The 16384-nt window shown below is 50.1% G+C and overlaps 1 protein-coding gene across 1 annotated transcript in view; it reads right to left on the bottom strand.

Annotated features, from left to right (window-relative positions):
• The window catches only part of TCEA3 (transcription elongation factor A3), a 45270-nt gene extending 33279 nt beyond the window's left edge, over positions 1-11991 (bottom strand). Inside the window, exons 1-4 of the mRNA XM_058444116.1 lie at positions 11805-11991; positions 6365-6427; positions 5199-5304; positions 4543-4684 (exon numbers count right to left, since the gene is read on the bottom strand). Coding sequence (XP_058300099.1) covers positions 4543-4684; positions 5199-5304; positions 6365-6427; positions 11805-11873 — 380 coding nt within the window. The 5' untranslated portion in view covers positions 11874-11991. The remainder of the gene's footprint in view (positions 1-4542; positions 4685-5198; positions 5305-6364; positions 6428-11804) is intronic.
• Positions 11992-16384: the final 4393 nt, after the last annotated feature.

A 16384-nucleotide genomic window follows, 5' to 3' on the forward strand; every position in this document is an offset into this window, starting at 1 on the left:
TGCACTCCAGCCTGGGCAACAAGAGTGAAACTCTGTCTCAAAAAAAAAAAACAAAGTTGTACACTCTGCCTAAAGGAATGGAAAAATTATGTATGTAGTCAGACCAGGCCTGGGAAAGGAGAGGAAGAAAAATAAAAGCTGCTTAATTTGTCTGATGTGCACAAATATTTCCCATGCTTATTCTAAGTTTCACTAATGTGGTTACAGTGTTTGTATAATGAATTATCATTAAGAAAACTAAAAAGAAAGGAAATTAATTAACTGAGCTGAAATAGGACCCCTGACAACTGGCTTCTCCCAGCAGAATGAGGAGATATCTCTCCATTTTCTGCTCAGCCCCAGCAATAGCTTCATTTCCGAGCCCCATGGCTGTGAAAAGTGAGTGGGCATAACAATTTAGTGTCCCAGGAAAATGTATAGTGCACTTCAAATTTTATTAACAAAATATAAATATAAATGTACATGTGAATTCTTTTTTTTTTTTTTTTTTTTTAGACAGAGTCTCACTCCTCACCCAGGCTGGAGTGCAGTAGTGCGATCTTGGCTCACTGCAACCTCCTCCTCCCAGGCTCAAGTGATCCCTCCACCTCAGCCTCCCAAGTAGGTGAGAACACGGGTGCACGCCACCACGCCCAGCTAATTTTTTCTACTTTTAATAGATAGGGTTTTGCCATTGGTCTCTAACTCCTGAGCTCAAGTGATCCACCTGCCTTCACCTCCCAAAGTGCTGGGATTACAAGCATGAGCCACCTTGCCCGGCCCATATGTATGTTCTTTCATTTTTTTAAAGACAGAATCTCCCTCTGTCGTCCAGGCTGGAGTGCAGTGGGGTAATCTTGGCTCACTGCAACCTCAGCCTCCCAAATTCAAGTGACCCTCCTGCTTCAGCCTCCCGAGTAGCTGGGATTACAGGCACCCACTACCATGCCCAGCTAATATTTGTATTTTTAGTAGAGACAGGGTTTCACCATGTTGGCCAGGCTGGTCTCGAACTCCTGACCTCAAGTGATCTGCCCACCTTGGCCTCCCAAAGTGCTGGGATTAAGGGCATGAGCCACTGAGCCTGGCCTGGCCTGTATGTTCTTAAAAAACTATAAAGATATACATCAAAATGTTAACAATGGTTATTTCTGTTATTTTTTTCTTGTGTCTGATTTTCTAAACTTTTTACACTAAACACACCTTGCTACTGAAATGAATACATTTATGTACATGAAAAGGTTACAAAATAGTATCCAGAGTGTAATTCAATTTTATTAAAACAAATAGGTATTTTATACCTATTTATAGGTAGTAATGCATAGGAATAGTCTAACAGGATGTATATATACATATATAAATTTTATATGTATATATACACACAATTATATGTGAGTGCTTGTTTCTAGATAATAAATGATATTTTATTTTATTTTATTTTTTGAGACAGAGTCTTATTCTGTAGCCCAGGCTGGAGTGCAGTGGCGCGATCTCAGTTCACTGAAACCTCTGCCTCCCAGGTCCCGGTTCAAACAATTCTCCTCCTCAGCCTCCTGAGTAGCTGGAATTACAGGCACGTACCACCATGCCCAGCTAATTTTTGTATTTTTGGTAGAGATGGGGTTTCACCATGTTGGCCAGGCTGGTCTTGAACTCCTGACCTCGTGATCCACCCGCCTCAGCCTCCCAAAGTGCTAGGATTATAGGCGTGAGCCACCGTGCCTGACCCTTATCTTTTGTTTTGTTTTGTTTTTAAGACGGAGTCTAGTTCTGTCGCCCAGGCTGGGTGCAGTGGCGTGATCTCAGCTCACTGCCACTTCTGCCTCCCGGGTTCAAGCGATTTCCTGCCTCAGTCTCCTGAGTAGCTGGGATTACGGGTACCCGCCACCAGGCCCAGCTAATTTTTGTAGTTTTAGTAGAGACAGGGTTTCACTGTGTTGGCCAGGCTGGTCTTGAACTCCTGACCTCGTGATTCACCTGCCTCAGCCTCCCAAAGTGCTGGGATTACAAGCATGAGACACTGCACCCGGCCTATTTTCTTATTTATTTGTATTTTTAAAACTTTCTACAATGAGCAAGTAATTATCTGTATTATAAAAAATACAAAATAGCTAAACTAAGACAACTAAAATATAATTAAAGACTATTACAAATAAAACATTTTATTTTTAAGAAGAAAGAACTGAGAAAATGACGTCTGTGTTTCAGGCCATAATACTGAGTCTCAGAGACGAAGGCCATAAGTGACCAAGTTCAGCCCAAAACCTGGCTTTCTGCTTTTGTTACCTGTCCTACACCTGTTGTCTTCATACAGGCCTTTAAAAGAAATCCCTTTACTGTCCTTTTTTTTTTTTAACAGAGTCTCGCTCTGTTGTCCACGCTTGAGTGCAGTGGCGGGATCTCAGCTCACTGCAACCTCTGCTCCCGGGTTCAAGCGATTCTCCCGCCTCAGCCTCCTGAGTGGCTGGGACTACAGGCGTGCACCACCATCTCTGGTTAATTTTTGTATTTTTAGTAGAGACGGGGTTTCACCATCTTGGCCAGGCTGGTCTCAAACTCCTGACCTCAGGTGATCCACCCACCTCGGCTTCCCAAAGTGCTGGGATTACAGGCATGAGCCACTGCACCCAGCCTCTTTACTGTTCATTTAGTGGGGCTTGGGGATGGAGCAAACAAAAACAAAAACTGCATATGTTCAGGCTGCCACCTTTACCTGGATGCCTACACTCCCCATGTGACAGATTAGTCCCAAATCCCATTTGGTCCCTCCCCAGTAGTTCAGCCTCTAGTCCTTCAACTTCATCTCACAAGAGCTCTCCTGCTCCTGGTCCTTCATTTGCCAAAGTTCTCATAACCACACAGTGCTCCAGACATGGCCAGACCAGCCAGGGCATGAACAGGAGGCAATCCACAGGGCAGGGGACCATGCTGCTACAAACGGGCTAGCAATATTCAGTAAATGTTCACTCTGTGCTAGGCACTGTGGAGATGGTCAGGGATTCCCCGAGCCAAACTTCTAATCCCTTTGGGAAAAGAAAACACACTCCTGTGAAAAGTTAGAAGCCAATTAGGGTTTTTCCAAGTAGGATACACTTGCAAAATGAGCAATGGAAAGGAACAGAACATAGAAAATGTGACAAATCCATTTCACAGGCATTACCTTTTAAAAAGCAGGCTATTAAAATTGGGGATGACTATAGAAAACAAGTCAAAGAGAGAACAGAAAGAAAAGCCATACACTAACTCATCAACAGTGATTGTCTTTGGGTGGTGGGAATGTGAGTGATTTTTTTTTTTTTCTACTTTTCTACATTTTCCTTTTTTTTTTTTTTTTTTTTTTTGAGACGGAGTTTTGCTCTTGTTGTCCAGGCTGGAGTGCAATGGTGCAATCTCAGCTCACTGCAACCTCCAGCTTCCGGGTTCAAGTGATTCTCCCGCCTCAGCCTCCTGAGTAGCTGGGATTACAGGCATGTGCCACCACGCCCAGCTAATTTTGTATTTTTAGTAGAGATGGAATTTCTCCATGTTGGTCAGGCTGGTCTCGAACTCCCGACCCCAAGTGATCCACCCACCTCAGCCTCCCAAAGTGCTGGGATTACAGGGGTGAGATACCGCGCCCGGCCTTCCGTTATTTTCTACAACAGATTTTTATCCCTCTTATTTGTTTGGTTTTTAAAAGCACTGTTACTATTTTTTGTTTCAAAAGCAGTACAGGATCATTGTGAAAAAAACCCAACAATTCAGATTTAAAATTGTTATTGTATAATACAGAAAGTAGAGATCCTTTTAATTTATGATATATGTCTTGGTTTTTGTTTGTTTTTGAGACAGGTTCTTGCTCTGTTGCTCAGGCTAGAGTGCAGTGGTGCAATCTCAGCTCACTGCAACCTCCATCTCCTGGGCACAAGCGATTCTCCCACCTCAGCCTCCAGAGTAGCTAGGATTACAGGTGCGCACCATCAAGCCTGGCTAATTTTTGTATTTTTTGTAGAGGCGGAGTTTTGCCATGTTGCCCAGGCTTGTCTCAAACTTGTGGGCTCAAGTGATCCTCCCGCCTCAGCCTCCCAAAGTGCTGGGATTACAGGTGTGAGCCACTGCGCCAGATGCAGTGAATCTTATAAGTGGCTATTGCCTTTGCTAGCATCTTGGAAACTTTGTCTTTGGGACTGTTACAAGATTTGGGATGTGAGGCTTACACCCGCTGTGGTCTTGTTTCCCTGCACCTAGGCTGTTGCCTGAGTGGGCCAGAGAAAAGCTCTAGACTGCTGTGTGGTCTCCTATGAGAACTCTCTGTAGAGAAATGCTGGAGGCCCTCCTGCAGACGCACTCTTTCCTGTCCCTGCATCCTTCTAGGCAAAGCCAGTGCCATTTATGGCCTATTTGGGTCTTGTGAGTCTAACGTCTGGTTGAGCCAAAGAAGACCCCCACAGGGGGCACTGCAGGAGATAATACCAGTATCTTCCTCCCCAGGATGTGAGGTTTAAATGAGGTAATATACACTGAGTTGCTGTCAGAGGACATGACAAGTGTCAGCTCCCTTCTCTCCATCCCAGAAAAGAATACCTGGTTTTGGGGTCTTCTCGTTTTTTCCTTGGTGGAGAAAGGCCTGCTTCCGGCTTCCAGTCTGAACGGTCAAGCCCTTTCTCCTTCTTCTTTGCTTTTTCTCTTTCGTCTCCTTTTTCTCCTTTTGGGGGTCCAGGGGAGTCTGAAAACAAAAGGGTTGCATTGTCCCTCAGCTAAGCTCTGTCCCAGCAGAACTCAGCATGACTTTAGTGGGGAAGGAGCAAAGGGCAGGGACAAGGACAGCGGCACACACACTCCCAACATACACACAAACACATTTACACACAAATGCACATACAACAGGAACGTGTGTACAAATACACATTCTCACATGGGGACATTAATACATTGGCAAACACACCTCTGCACATATTCAGACAAATGTGTGTATGTAGACATGTATTATATAGACAAATGCACGAGAGCACAAACACATAAGGGGCACATGTGCTCAAAACTCACAAGTCTGCAAATCTTGCACTTGTGTACACAAACATTGGCAGTCCCCCACTAGCTACCTCCCGGATCCAGAGGCCATCTGTCACTGATTAAGTCACTCAACAGACATACACTGAGTGCTGGCTATGAGCCAGGCCAAGTCCTGTCCTAAGCTCTAGGAGAAAAACAGGGCTCAAGACAACCTTGTCCTCTCTCACCTAGCAGCCGCTTCCAGTTTTTGATAAGGACTTTGGCCAAGGACACCACCTCCTTGTCTGAGCAGTGCTTGCGGACCCCATTAACAGCAACTCCAATCCTGGTTGTCTGCAAAGTGAGAGGGTTAAGGCATGATCTGGGAATGGATACACAGGAATGGCTGCCATCACTGGCAGGTCCTGCCCCAGCTCTACCACCACCTCCCCTTCCAACCTGGACCCCCAGAGTCCTAGCCTTGACTCCTGGCTGAGGTCAGAACCCCACTGCTGTAACTGAGGCCCTGCTCTGCACGAGGCCGAGGGCCCAGGGCTAAGCCTGACATGGAGGATACCTGTGGCTTTGGTGGAAGCCTGCACCTAGGGTTGGGGGAGGCACTTGGCTGACTGTCAGGGCCCCTCCCCTTCCCAACCCTCTAGTGTCTATTTTTTTGAGATGGAGTCTCGCTGTGTTACCCAGGCTGGAGTGCAGTGGTGCAATCTCAGCTCACTGCAACCTCCATCTCCCAGGTTCAAGCGATTCTCGTGCCTCAGCCTCCCGAGTAGCTGGGATTATAGGCGTGCATCACCTTGCCCAGCTAATTTTTGTATCTTTAGTAGAAACGGGGGTTTCACCATGTTGGCCAGGCTGGTCTCGAACTCCTGACCTCAGGTGATCTGCCTGCCTCGGCCTCCCAAAGTGCTGGGATTACAGGCATGAGCCACCGTGGCCAGCTCCCTCTAGTGTCTTTGAGCTCCAGTTTCAACTGAGACAGCAGCTCCAGCTATGAGACCTTGCATCTGTCTGTGCTGATTTTTCAGGGCCAGGAGCTTTTGGTAAATCTGGGGACTTTGAGGGCCACACGGGGATTTTTAAATGGGGGACTTTTCTCTCTCCCTGGATCATTGGCTTCTTGGATCCCACAGGCCCAGGGCCTTGGGAATTGAGGTATTCAAGAAAAGCAAACCAGTCTTGCTCCAAGGCCCAGAGGTCCCCTACACCTAGAAAGTACCCTCTCCGTCCCCGAGATGCCCCTGTGTCCCCCTCAGTCCCTCCCTGGGAGGTCTGCACCTCAAGATCCCCTCCCCGCAGGCCTCCCCTCAGAAATTCCTCCCAGACTCCACCTTCCCTCACCAGGGGTCTTTCCCTCCCCCACCAGCTCTCCCCCCAGGCACTGTCCCAAGGCTTCCACCTGTAGTAGCTGGATGGACATCTGGCAGCTGTGCAGCTTCTTCAGAAGGTCCAGGGCCCCTTCCTGTGGGAAGCCACAAGGTGAGGACTGGGGCCCGGGTCCTGACCAGGCTTCTCTGACTATTGTGTGGCCTTGGTACAGGGAGCAGGAGGATACAGACAGACACGTGGCCGAAGGATAGGCAAGGGGCAGAAGGAAGGAGAGAGACGAGAAACATTCTGTCCTAGACAGTGCTCTAACTTCACCCCCCGCCACCTGCTGGGTTCAAACCCTCTGAGCCAGGCTCCTGACCTCCAGCCTTTGGTTCTGCTGTGCCTCTCCCCAGGAATGCCCTCCCCCTTCCCCATCTTTCCTCCAAAATGAATTCCTTCCTGGCTTATTGTTGCTCGTGTGCCTGTAGCGTCCTTCCCTTACCTCCCCACTGTGAACTTCACAGGGTGAGGACTGGGGACTTTTTAAAAAACAAAACAAAACAGCTTGGCCAGCACGGTGGCTCACACCTATAATCCCAGCACTTTGGGAGGCTGAGGTGGGCAGGTCACTTGAGGCCAGGAGTTCAAGACCAGCCTGGCCAACATGGTGAAGCCCCGCCTCTACTAAAATACAAAAATTAGCCAGGCGTGGTGGCGCATGCCTGTAATCCCAGTTACTCAGGAGGCTGAGGCAGGAAAATCACTTGAGCCCAGGAGATGGAGGTTACAGTGAGCCAAGATCATGCCACTGCACTTCAGCCTGGGTGACAGAGCGAGACTCCAACTCGAACAAAACAAAACAAAACAGCTTTTTTGAGGTATAATTGACATACAATAACTGCACACTTTACAGTGTAAAATTTGATAAGTTTCAACATAGGTGTACACCCATGGAACCCTCACCACAATCAAGATAAAAGCACAACCACCAGCCCCAAAAGCTTCTTTCTGTCCCCTTTCTAATCCGTCCTTCCCCATCCCCAATCCTAAACAACCACAATTCTGCCTTCTGTTACTATAGGTGACCTTGTATCTTTAAGGATTTTATGTAAAGAGTATGTAGGGCAAAAACCCTTTTTTATCTGGCTTATTTCGGCATAATTATTTTTGAGACTCATCCATGTTGTCTCGTGGATCAGTAGCTCCTTTTTACTGCTGAGTGGTTTCCACTGTACGTATGTACCACAGTTTGTTTGGCATTTTTTGAGACAAGATCTCACTGTTGCCCAGGCTGGAGCGCAGTGGCACAATCACAGTTCACTGCAGCGTCCTTTCCAGGCTCAGGTGATCCTCCCACCTCAGCCTCCTGAATAGCTGGGACCACAGGTATGCACCACCACACCTGGCTAACTTTTTGTATTGTTTTGAAGAGATGGGGTTTTGCCATGTTGCCCAAGCTGGTCTCAAACTTCTGGCCTCAAGTAATCCTCCTGCCTCAGCCTCCCAAAGTGCTGAGATTGTAGGCGTGAGCCACCACACCCAGTCTACCACAATGTTTTAAATTCATTCACCGGTTGATGGGACTTATGGATAGGTTCCAGTTTGGGGCTGCTACAAATAAAGCCTCTAGGTACATTCATTTCAAGTCTTTGTGTGAACAGGTACTTTAACTTCTCTCGGGTAAAGAGAACCGTTCTAATCTCTGAGACCTTAGGGCTCAGCAGAGAGTCCAGTGCTCCCTGAGTGGATGAACTTGTGCAGGAGTAAAGGAGAAAGAAGGCGGGAGGGAGAAAAAGGCTTAGGTTTGAAAATCTGTGACCTGCCAGGCCCTGGACACCCTCTGACTCATTTCAGCCTTCTCCTTTCCCCCAGCCCCTTCCTAGAAGCCATACCTGCCTGCTGTCCTGAGATCAGTTCCCTGGGGAGCACCAGCTGACGGTGTCCTGTATGTTCCTATCCTTGGCCCACACTTCATGGTTCCAGCTGCCAATCCCCGCCCTGCCAGGACCTGGACCATGTCCCAAGAGCTGCCCTCTGTCAGTCCTTAGCCTCCCTGAGAACTTGGGTTCACGGTATGTTTTCAGAGGCGTGACCTGCAGATGTGTATGTGAACTTGGGGGTGCACAACTCCAAGTGTAACATTAATTAAAGGTTTGCTATGTACTGGGCACTCTTCTAAGTTTTTTACGTGTATTATCTCATTTAACTCTCACAATGACCCTATCGGGTAGGTCCTGTGTATTATTCCCATTCTTACAGAATTATTATCCCATGTTCACCAAAGAGCAATCCAAGAAACAGAGAGGTTAAATAATTTTCTCAAGGTCACATGCTTTATAAGGAGCCAAGTTAGGATTCAAACTCAGGCCTTTTGGGTACTATACAAATTGTGTTAGCGTGGGCGTAGATCTGTCTAGACATACACAATCATGGAATATCAACATGGGTAAGTGCAGTGGTGTGCTGGCCAACGTTTAACAACCAGTTCTCAAGGAAAAAAAAAATGACCTGTAGTGTTTGCCAGTTTCCGTGGTGTAAACACTCATCCCATGGCCAGTTTCAAGCTACCAACATGCTGTCACTGAACTGAAGGAAGTTTTGGGAGGAGATGTACAGTACCATACCATTATATGATATTTCCACCGTACAGATAACAATAGAAGTAAATTACCTCTGACCATACATAACAGTACAACATAGTAAAACAATCAGGAAGTGATTATTTTGGAGGATTCCTTACCTTTGTTTCTAATATAATTTATTTAATTGTAAGCAGATAATGTAATTTTTTGAAACAATTGCTGTGTTTAACCACCAGGTTGCAAAATTCCTGAAAATGCAACAATCAGTGTTAAGCCAGTTCCACCTCTCTACTGGGTGTATGCCTCGTGTGTCACAGCTGTATAACTGGGTCATATTGGAGGAGAATAGCCATGAGCCTGGATTGTAGCTGGGTAAACAAAGCCTTGTGCAAATGTTGCTGGGTGTATCTCTCTGAACACACAAATGGGTTCTGTAGCCAGCAGTATCTCTGGTCTGTGTGGAGCTGTGAATATGCAGCTCCAGGCACAGCTGTGTCTATTTGGCTTTGTGGGATGATGCGTGTGATATAAGATCTGAATGTATAAATGTGGCTGTTTGCTAAGTCTGTAGCATTGCATGTCTGGGTGTAGCTGTGCTGCATGCACATGTGTGTGGCTGTCTTTGTGTATCGTTCTGTAACTATAATGGTCAATGTGGGTCATATGGGTCAGTATGCTTGTCATGTTGGTGTCAGTAGTCGTGTCTCATACACAGTTAGGTTCAGTTGCTTGTTTAACTACTGTGTTGTGGCTGCATGTTATAGCTATATGAGTGTGTGTAGCTGTGACCGTAGGCACTTGATTGCATGTTTGAAGTTGCTTCTGTTAGTGCATGCTCAGAGGATGTGACAAAGCCTTAAGTGGCTGAGACTTCAGCAACTGGCAGTAAACCCCAGGCCTGAGCTGCAACGTGGAGGATCCGTCTTATTACAGGGAGTATGTCCTCCCCTGCCTAACCACTGCTAGGCGGGTCCACTTTCACTCCCAGAGCAGGCCCCACCTTTCTCGGCCAGATGCCCAGAGCTCCATGCCCACCCAGATGCTGCCAAGAGCCCAGGCGCGGACGTGGCTGTAAACTGGATCCATGCTGCAGGGACCCTGCGGCCAGACTTGCATCTTTTCTGGGGACAGCTCTGGGCACTTCCACAGGAATCTATCTCCAAAAGACACCATTTCCTCTTCCTGTTTCACAGAAGAGGAAACTTGAGGCCCAGAGAGCGAAGGTTGAGTGGCTTTTGCCTAGGGCCATAAAAGGAGTGAGGGGGAGGCCAGGGCAGGTCCTGTCCTCTTCATCCAGAGCTCTACCCCAAGCAGGCTGCCTCTCCCCGGGTCTCTAGGCGTCCCCACCCTACCCTTCTTACCCAGGGGCCCAGAATTTCTTTCCTGGGCCAAGCTTGGGGGTCAGTAAGGAGCTGGGCTGGGATAACCTGTCTATTTGAACTGGAATTTGGCTCAGAATCCCTGGCTGGGCTCTGCCAACCCCAGCTGAGAAAATGCTCCCCCATGACTTGAGGCTCAGTTGTACTGAGGATTGTGGAGGAGCCTGGAACGGGGAGTGCATGGAGGTGAGAAGCTCCCAACACTGCAGGTTTGTGCTGTGTCTTTCTGTGTTGGACCTGGCTGCGTAGAAGCAGGTCTTGTTCGCCAGTTCTTACCAAGCACAGGTCTGAGTCCTACTAAGGGCTTTACATCTCTATCTCATCTCTCCAATCCTCACTGCTGCCAGCAGAGACAAGAATCCAGTGACATCCCTCCTCCAGAAGCAGATAATCTCATCTCTTTCTTACAGATGAAGAAGCTGAGGCTCTGGCCTTTATATGGACACCAACTCATGACTGCCCAGTGTCCACTCCAGGGCTCCCTGCCACTTCATGGCTCCAGCGACCCTTCCCTGGGCCTTGGCTACTCTTCCTGGCTCTAAAACTTCCCTTAGTGTCTCTTACTTTCCCAGGCTCCTAGGTGTCCTGGAAATGCAGATGGCTGCAGCACAAGGCTACTGATGGTGGGAGGAAGAGGACCCTGGAACAAAAACGGGAGGTGGGATGGGCATGCTCACCAGGCTCCCTTTTTTTTCCCTCCCAGGGTGAGCCCAGGCCTTCCAGGACCCAAGACCAAATTTGCTCTGGCCAGGCGACCAGTCGGCCGCCAGCCCCAGGCAAAGATCACGGGGAAGATCAAACATTAACTTCCAGCTGGGTCTGCGCTCTGGCCAGGACCCTCCGGTAGGGCTGTCAGCCCTGCTCCCAACCTCCCGCCGAGCCCGCTCCTCCCTCCGCCCTCGCCCTCGCTGCACAGGCCTCCAGCCCGGCCCCCTTCCCCCACCCCGCGGGCCCCCGCACCTGTTCAGCCCCCGCCCGTCCGGGCCGCACCCCAAGGCCAAGGAAATGGAAAGTTGCCAAAAGAACCGCTCCTGACGCACCAAGCGGTGGGGTCGCAGGATCCACAGCCTTTTGCTTCTCTCCCGCAGACCCACTCCGGGGTGCAGGGATGCAGCTCAGTACCCCCGTTAGCCCAAGCTTCTCTGCCACTTCTCGGGCCACCAGGATTCGCCCCCCGCCCCGCCCCCGCCATCGCCGCCGCTCCCTGGGCTTTGCACACGCCAAGTCCTGGGACTCCGAAAGTCCTTTCCCACGTCCAGCTCTCTTCGCCCGCTTTCCTGGGCCCTGCACTAGCTGCCCAGAGTGTACCCTACACGTCCAAAGGGACGTGCACAAGTCGCGCCTCCGGGACCCGTACGATCCCCCTGGGCCACGCACACGCCCACCTCGAGGTACTCAGCAAGGGTCCCCAAGGGGCCTTGGGCCCTGCACCAGCCGCTCCTCCCTCGGGTCCCCGAGTCCCGTACGCACCCGCACGGCGCCCCGCCAGTACGTCCCCACCCCGGAATCCGGGGCTCGCCCGTGCCTCCCGGGGGCGGGGGCCGTGGCCCAAACTCTGCAGCCTCACCGTGTTCTTCCTGGCCACCATCTTCTCCAGCTTTTTGGCGATCCTCAGCAGCTCCTCTTCCTGGCCCATGTTGGCCCGCGATGCCCGGCGGGGCGAGGGGCACAGGGGCAGCCGTAGGGCCTCGGGGGCAGGAGGCGCGAAGGCGGAGGGCGCTCAACCCGCGCGGGCCCCAAACACACACGACACACACGCCCGGCGGGGGCGGGGCTCTCCCCACCCCCACCCCCCACCGCCCGCCTCGCAACTGTGCGGGGGAGGGGTGGCTGGCACTAAATATAGACTTCAAGGGCTTGCCCGGGCACTGATTGCCCGCGCCGGCCGGTCGGGCCTCAGGGGAGGGACGAGGCTGAGAGAGGGGACCCTCCACCTTCGGCCCTTCCAGGGGCGCCGGGGAACCGAAGAGAGATTTGGGAAAGAGGGCTCTCTGGCGAGCTGGGAGGCTGTGACCTGGCCACAGGCGGCGGTCGCCCGAGGGTGTCCCAGGGGCCCCAGGAAGCGTTCTGGGCTCCCGCGTCTCTGCACCGTTGCATCTCAAAGCGGGAGGACTCAGTTCCGCGCCTATGCCAAGTGGAGGCAACTCGGTGCGCTCGGATCCCGTGTGTGTGTGTGTGCGTGCGCGCGTGTGTGTGCGCGTGTGTGTAGATCACTAAATCCAGCTCTGCTTTAACCTGCACTCACTCCATCGTGCACACGGCCTGTGCATGCCACGTGGATCCAGGCTCCTGTTTGCCTCTGTCTACCTAAAACTTCATTTGCTGGCTGTTTTGTTAGTAAGGCTTTGCATTTTTAACAAGCTCCTACGTGCTGGGAGTGCTGCTGGTCCCAGAACTACACTCTGAGTAGTGAGAGCTTATTGGGGAGATTCTTTTCATTTTTTTGAGACAGGCTCTCCCTCTGTGGCTGAGGCCAGAGTGCAGTGGAGCAATCAGGCTCACTACCTCGACTTCCCCAGCTGAAGTGATCCTTTCTGCCTCAGCCTCCTGAGTAGCTAGGACTACAGGTGTGAGCCATCCATCATGCCCAGCTAATTTTTTAATTTTTTGTAAAGGCTGGGTCTTACTATGTTGCCCAGGCTGGTCTGAAACTCCTGGTCTCAAGTGATCCTCCTGCCTTGGCCTCCCAAAGTGCTGTAATTACACATGAGATTTATTCTTTTTTTTTTTTGAGACGGAGTCTCGCACTGTCCCCCAGGGTGGAGTGCAGTGGCGCCATCTTGGCTCACTGCAAGCTCCGCCTCCCGGGTTCACACCATTCTCCTGCCTCAGCCTCCTGAGTAGCTGGGACTACAGGCGCCCGCCACCACGCCCGGCTAATTTTTTGTATTTTTGGTAGAGACGGGGTTTCACCGTGTTAGACAGGATGGTCTTGATCTCCTGACCTCGTGATCCGCCTGCCTCGGCCTCCCAAAGTGCTGGGATTACAGGCGTGAGCCACCGCGCCCTGCCGAGATTCATTCTTAAGTGCACCAAATTTTGAGAAATACTGATCCAGGTGCAAGGCTGCCAGGTCAGGCCAGTGCCCCCTCAGTGGGGCTGGGTTTGGAAGAGTCATCTTAGCGGAGGGGTGGAAACACAATTGTGTCTATCTTCCCCAGCCATGCACGGATCTGCCTTCCTGTGGAATGATCTCCAATGATCTTCAAGTATCTCCTGCAGACCCAGTTCTCTTGCTAAATAAATGAGTTTAATGGACAGAAAATGATCTTCCTGTGATGGGGGTGGGGCTCAGGAACCTGGAGGGAAGGCATGAAAAGTGGTCCACAGTGTGCGCAGGTTGGGACTGTGGGAGCTGGGGTTGGGGTGTCGAGTGAAATCTCCTGATTTTCCTGAGAGAACCCCATTCCAGCTTGGGTCGCAGAGGCAGCTTGGTGTGGACACCTATCTTCTCGTTGCTATGTGACTGGGATCAAGGTAGGACAGAGCGGGATTTTTTCATCCATTCAACAAATACATATTGAGTGTCCAAGCAATGAACCAGACAGACCCAGTCCCAGAAAGCTTGAGACTCAGTCTATGGGCAAGAGAAACCTTAAACAAAAACAGACATGGTCAATTAATGCATTTATCTTAGCTGGGGTGAAGGGCAGGAAGCAGTGGAGAATAGCTTAAGGACACATTTGAGGGGAACTGCACTGTTTAGGGTGTCATCTTCTCTGAAGAAACGAAGTTTAAACTTTGGGCTGAAGTACACAGTGGGCATTGAGGGGAGGAGGAAGAGTGTTCACAGAAGAAAGGAAGAGGCATTCAACATGTATTTATGGAGCACCTAATATGTGCCAGGTAGTTCTTGTTCTGGACATCCAGAGGAACAAAACAGTCCTCTCCTCTTGGAGTTCCAAATGTGCAAAGCTTAGGGATGGGAGGGTGCCTGGCCTGCCTGACAGTGTTGGAGGAACTGAAAAATTAGCGTGGCTGCAGCACAGAGGTGAGGAGTGTGGGGAGAGGCAGTGGGTGGGAACTGAGCATGCAGCCCTGCCGGTCACATTTGGGAGGTTAGACTCTAATGGTTTGGGATTCTGGGAGGCCTTTTTGCCAATCCCAGCCAAGCCCTTCTGGGTTGAAGAGACTCAACCTCAGCAGCCTGAGGCTACTTAGGATTGCCTTATAAAAACAAACAAACAAACAAAGGCCAGGAGTGGTGGCTCATGCCTATAATCCTAGCACTTTGGGAGGCCAAGGCAGGAGGACTGCTTGAAGCCAGGAGTTCAAGACTAGCCTGGGCAACAGAGAGAGAGAGAGACCTCGTCTCTATGAAATATTTTTAAAAGCTGGGCATGGTGGCATGGGCCTATAGTCCCAGCTACTCGGAAGGCTGAGGCAGGAGGATTGCTTGAGCCCAGGAGTTCAAGGTTACAGTGAGCTCTGATTGTGCCACTGTACTCCAGTGTGGGAGACAGAGCCATCAAAAAAAAAAAAAAAAAGATTTTTCTCCAACTTCCACCCAGTCCCCACCCTAAGCTGTGCAACATCAAAAGAAGTTAAGACTCCTAGAATGTCAGGGTATGAAGGATCCTAAGGAAACATGGAGTCCAACCTCTTTATTGTATAGATGGGAAGACCGAGGCCCAAAGAGGGTGACGATCCTCTCAGGGTTGGACCCTGTTGATACCATCATATCCCCTCTGCCTACCTATCCACTCTGCAGGTCACTGGAAGATAATTCCTGGACACACCTTGGACAGCTCCCCACATTTCTCTGATTAGGCGCTTTGGGGTGGTAGGAAATTGATGCCCTCAGAAAGAACATCCCCAACCAGCAAGAAACCAGAGTTGGTGGAAAACATCCAGTTTCTTCACTCTCAATGGGACAACCTGAAGGCATGTTCTAGTCAATACTGTTTCTCACATGTCCCCAACAAGAGTTAGAGACAGAGTCTTGCTCTGTTGTTCAGGCTGGAGTGCAGTGGCGCCATCATGGCTCACTGCAGACTTGAACTCCTGGGCTCAAGCAATTCTCCCACCCAAGTAGCTGGACTATAGGTTCTCACCACCACGCCCAGCTCTTTATTGCTCTTTGACTTTGTTTCACTTCTCTATTCCCTCATTATGCTTCCTGGGATCATTTCACAGATAAGCTACTTGCTCCCAAATCCTTGTCTCAGGGGCAATCAACAGAGACAGTGGCAGAGGACCATGGGAGAGGTAGAATTTCAGGTCTCCAGACTCCTAGTCCAGTGCTCTTTCCAGGGTTTCTCAACTTTGGCACTATTAACATTTTGGACTGAATAATGCATTGCTATGGAGGGTTGACCTGTGCACCACAGGATGTTTAGTAGCATCCCTGACCTTCATCCACTAAATGCCACTAGCACCCTCCAGTTGGGAACAGTCAAAACTGTTTTCTGCTTTATCAAAAGTTCCCTGGGGCAAAACACTGTGGTTGCAAACCACTATTCTACATCAGGCCATCTCCCTTGCCAGGTCCAGAGAAAGAATTTCAAGCCCCAAGATTCTGTTCCCCTCCCTGTTGCTCTTTAGATCACATAAATGAAACCACTGGAAACTGACCCCCTAGTCCTTTATTAGAGAAGAGTGAAATAACAAGTCTGAGATGAATGAAACCAGACACTGGGGGCTCAAAGGACAACCCTGTTCCTGTGGGAACCACAGACCAGTCAGGTCTCCGGGGAGACAGCACAGCCTCCCCAGCCAGGCAGCTGTGTTGGCCATTGGTGCTCTCTAGTCTCCCCTGCTTGGCTTCGCCCATTTCTGCCAGGGCCCAGCACCCAGCAACTGGCAAGTTGAGATGTTAGTGGTTGATGATGGCTTAGTTGTATCTGCTTTCTCACTGGGGCTGAGCAATGATAGAATTTCTAGTGCTGGGAAGCAGAACCCTTAAGTCTCTGCCCTCCCAATTCTATTACTCTCCCTTCTTTCTTTGCCTCTCCATTCCCTCAGACTAAAAGCCTCCTGAGTTGACCAAGAGAAAGAGAAGAGAAGTCGGCATCCATCAACCCAGACCATTGCTTTCCTTCCTGCTAAATCAAGGACACAGGCAAATGTGGGAGCATCTGACACTACTATTTGGCTGGGGAATACAGGAGAGTCCCTAGGGAAGGCTGTGCTGTCCCTCAAAAGGAG

Source organism: Hylobates moloch, unplaced genomic scaffold (assembly GCF_009828535.3).
Source record: "Hylobates moloch isolate HMO894 unplaced genomic scaffold, HMol_V3 SCAFFOLD_9, whole genome shotgun sequence".
Lineage (NCBI taxonomy): Eukaryota > Metazoa > Chordata > Mammalia > Primates > Hylobatidae > Hylobates > Hylobates moloch.